General features: G+C 37.2%; 1 protein-coding gene and 1 long non-coding RNA gene across 2 annotated transcripts; one reads left to right on the top strand and one right to left on the bottom strand.

Moving 5' to 3' along the window:
• Positions 1-252: 252 nt before the first annotated feature.
• LOC150096031 (uncharacterized) lies at positions 253-1,824 on the top strand. Its single transcript, XR_016549979.1, has 3 exons — positions 253-389; positions 1,069-1,373; positions 1,617-1,824. It is a non-coding gene; the product is annotated as an uncharacterized LOC150096031 (long non-coding RNA).
• A 1,036-nt stretch (positions 1,825-2,860) lies between these two features.
• Positions 2,861-3,609, bottom strand: LOC150096030 (uncharacterized). Its single transcript, XM_090409599.1, has 3 exons — positions 3,601-3,609; positions 3,170-3,496; positions 2,861-3,112 (listed from the first exon to the last, which is right to left on the bottom strand). The coding sequence occupies exons 1-3, from the start codon at positions 3,607-3,609 to the stop codon at positions 2,861-2,863; spliced, it is 588 nt and encodes a 195-aa protein (XP_090265725.1).
• Positions 3,610-4,274: the final 665 nt, after the last annotated feature.

Raw genomic sequence — 4,274 nt, 5'->3', positions numbered from 1 at the left:
GAAGTGGTGGATACACAGGAGGAGGAAACGGAAGAAGTTATGGAGGGCAAGGTGGATACACTGGAGGAGGAAATGGATATGGTGGCCAAAATGGGCATGGTGGAGGAGGTGGTGGGTATAATAGACATGGAGGAGGTAGTTATGGATATGGAGGACAAGGTGGATATGGTGGAGGAGGTAGAGTCTATGGAGGACCAATTGGATATGGTGAAGGTGGAGGAGGAAGAGGTGGTGGTGGTGGTGGCTACAGTACAGGATATGTACACAATGGGAATGGTGGATATGGAAGAGGGCGAAGTTATGGAGGACAAGGTGGACATAGTGGAGGCTATGGTGGCCAGAATGGTGGTGGTGGCTATAGTGGAAATGGTCATCAGGAAGAGTATGTGGTAAGTAATATTTTTCACTGTTCCCTCTTAGTTTAACCGACTTTATTTAATCGAAGTGTGAATTCTATTCGTTTATATATTGGGCACATTTTGTTGGGTGACTATATTTCGAGATGCAACACAAAAGTTCAGTAAGGGAGTCGAAAGTCGCTTTCTTAGCGACCCTTGTTGCTCGATCCTATTTAAAAAAATTCTTTTTAAAATCACAAAAAAATTTACTTTTTTAAAAAACCTTCAAATGAAGGAAGGGTATATAAGTAGAGAACATTTCTTGTGTTTGTCAGCATAATAAAAAAAAAAAACTAAACAATTATAAAAAAAAAATTGGATAGAATATGTAAACCGAATGGCCAACACCCGATATCGGAAACAAAAAATAAAACATAACCCAACTGGAAAGAGAAGGCAGGGTAGACCTCGAAAAGGGATATTAGATGGATAATGAGACCAATATGGTCTATACCCGTAATTAGTGTTATCGTGATGATGATGATGATGATAGTATAATAATCTGATTGTGAGGAATTTCAAGCATTTAAATTCATTTTGCTCTTCGTAGGCAATAAAGTAGGAATAAAAGAGAGAGAGAGAGAGAGAGAGAGAGAGAGAGAGATCCTGACAAATCACATGCGTTCTAAGTTGCAAAGATTTATTTTTTTAATTCTTTCTCTCTTTTTAGCGTCATCCTTATGAGTATGGCTATGAGGTCATCGATCCCGAGAAACTTGGACGACTTTGGAAAAAAGAATCATCTGACGAACATGGTGTGGTGAGGGGGAACTACGGATACAGGGACTTGTACGGAACCTACCGAGATGTGGAGTATGTAGCAGATAAAGGAGGGTTCAGGGCCTCCGTCAAAACCAACGAACACGGAACTGGAAATCAGAATCCCGCCCATGTAGATATTGAATCGGCGCCTTCGCATGGAGTGATTGAAAGAGGAAGATATTAGCAGAAAGTGTCTGGTGGTAATAAACTGAGGTAAGTTTATTTTATTTTATTTGTTTTGATTTTTTAAAAGCTATTATCCTCATGGATTTTATGAAAAATATTATTCTCATATTTTCCGAGTGGAAAAGCTTGGTGATATGTGGTGCCATCTATCGGTTTAATCGCAAACGAATATATCATTATGAACATTTCTATCGTACAATAAAATTGTTTCTATTGTAATGACACAGCAACATTGTTAGAAACTAATACGAGTTTATTTTCATTGTTTAGGTGAAAAGTTTCAGCTGAAAGAATGATCCGGATTCCAAGATGACGTCATCTTTTGCCCAAGTCTAGACTGCCAATGTATAAAAACCCAACCTTGCCCGAAATACCGTCTTCGATGTACATGTGTATCTATTATCATCTTGTCTATATCTGTGTACATACGCACTGTAATTATGTTTTTAATCAAAGCAATAAAAAACCGACAGCATTCCTGGAATATTTTTTTTTCATAATCTCATCCAAACACAAACATTGCACTTACTGTTCCAAGTACGGAAGTAACAAATAAGTATATGAAGTGCTGCCATCTAGCGGCATTTAAATAAAACAGAAAAGACAACCGTATAAAATTATTTGCATATTTATTACATAATTTTCGGGATAATTATACATAACATAAACGAGATAAAGAGATCTAATTTATTAAGAATCACAGATCTTAGGTGTTCTCTTTCGTCCTTCGTCAAGGTACTGACATTCTCTATACACGGCGGTCCGATGAGTCCAGCATCTGCACATCCATGAAACAAAAACAAACTCAGTGGTTAAAAATAAATATATTCAGTAAATCATCATATTTAATAGCCTCTAATATTTATTTGTAGATTTCAGGTTTAAGTTTAGCTGGGTAACCGCATTGTTGCAATTATTTGTGGCATAAAAAATATTGTGGTTTTCCAAACCTTGTTGCAAAAACAACAATAGTTGAACGCTGTAGATTTCAACAATGGCTCATTGTTGAAAAAAAAACCTAAGTCACAATAATCGATGCAAATTATTCTATAAGCCATAAATCAATTGCGGTTTTTGATAAAGTACTTTTCATACCATTTTAAAGGGTATTTAAAGTAATTTTTCTTAAAAAGAACAATAAATCGAACAACAGCGTAATGTTATTGCTTTATAAATGCTGAACGTTTAACGAATATTTTTATTAATACGAAATATTTATAAATTTCATAAAATAAACTTTTTCAAATTATATTAATATATAAACATTCTTATTTGTATTAGTAATAAAATAGTTTTAATTAGTCGTTTATATATGTTTGTTTAATTTAAATATATTTATAAATGAATATAATGATAACTATATTTAAATATGATCATTTATAATTAAATAAACTAGTTAAACTGTGATGTAACGATAATAATTAATTATTATTAGAATAGCTGTGAGAGAAAATATTATTTCAATTGATAAATACTTACCGATGTCTTTTAATTTTGACCTATTTGCATTATCTTTAATAACCTTTTTGCATCTTAACACTAGCCGGGTCTTGGTTTGCTGTCCCGGGTTCATTGGTCCGAACGTTGGCTTTAAACCCAGTATGATCTGCTACGTAATCTACCTGGCGATAGTGACCTTTAGCATCACGGTAGCCATAGCTTCCATGAACGGTACCGCTGCCATCTCCACTTTCTTGTCTGTGATGGTCGCTACCATGTTTAAGATCAGTTACGTCATATTTGAAGTTATAGGGCAAGGGTTGATTCTAAAAAAGGATACAAGATTGTTAGTGCTGCCACCTGTCGGTATAAAAATAAATTACATTGTTAATAAAATTGAAGTTGTATTTTGCGGATGAACTTACATAGCCTTTGCCTCCACCTCCACCTCCGTATCCACCTCCTCCTCCTCCACCCCCATGTCCTGTCTGACCACCTCCGGGCACGTTATATTTAACATTGGCATATCCTCCACCTTGACCTCCGCCATATCCTCCACCACCTCCACCATAACCTCCACCACCTCCGCCATAACCTCCTCCACCACCATAGCCTCCGTCACCTCCACCATAACCTCCGTCACCTCCACCATATCCGTCTCCATGAGAAGTGGAAATAACTGCAGCTGCTAGCGCTGCTACAAGGAAAGCCTACAGAAGAGAAAAAACAAATTATAAATTTCACGTTGGTTAATGTTAACACAATAGAGGGGGGTCTAGTAAGGGCATTCCATGACCACCACAAAAGCACTCACCTTCAACATCTTGCTAGGTGCGGAGTGTTCACAATGAGAAACCAGAAACAACTGATAATTCGGAACCACTTCAGTCGCATTTATATACACCCTCCCCACCAACGAAAGGGAATGTTTGACAATCCTTCAGATCTGGTGTCGTTAGTCATAACCAAACAGGTGGCCTAAATCCACGTGGAAGGCATCAACAGTCACAGCTTCTCTTCAAGAAATCAATCGGTACATTCGTTGTGCCGATCCAAGTGTTTCAAATCTGGCACAAAACGACCGTGAATCCACGTCTCTGTCGTAATCAGAAGGGGGGATGCTAAGTGACACATTTATTTGAGTGTGGTATTCGGGAAAAAGGGGATGTCCTTGTTTAAAGAAATTACTGCATTCTGTTCCTCTTATTAGAGAAAGTGTGGCCAATTTCACGCTTTATAACACCCGCTCAACTGTAACGAAGATCGAGAATTGATTCTATTGACTCTACAGATAATGACAACAGGGAAGCCTTTAGTGTTAGCTAACTAGCATTTACGGTATTTGTTAAGACTTTTTTTCCTATAGATGCCAAAACGTGTGAATTAAACAACGTTGAAAGTTGTTTTAACATGTGTCCCCAAGTGTCACAATGAGCCGTGGGTATGATCCTAAGCATGTAATTATCAATACGAAATCTCCTGTGGGTA

Source organism: Typopeltis vanoorti, chromosome 19, assembly GCF_054136105.1.
Source record: "Typopeltis vanoorti isolate ZY-2024b chromosome 19, IOZ_Tvanoo_1.0, whole genome shotgun sequence".
NCBI classification, from domain to species: domain Eukaryota; kingdom Metazoa; phylum Arthropoda; class Arachnida; order Uropygi; family Thelyphonidae; genus Typopeltis; species Typopeltis vanoorti.
Note: the sequence above shows the minus strand (reverse complement) of the source record. Positions and strands in the feature narration are given on the sequence as shown.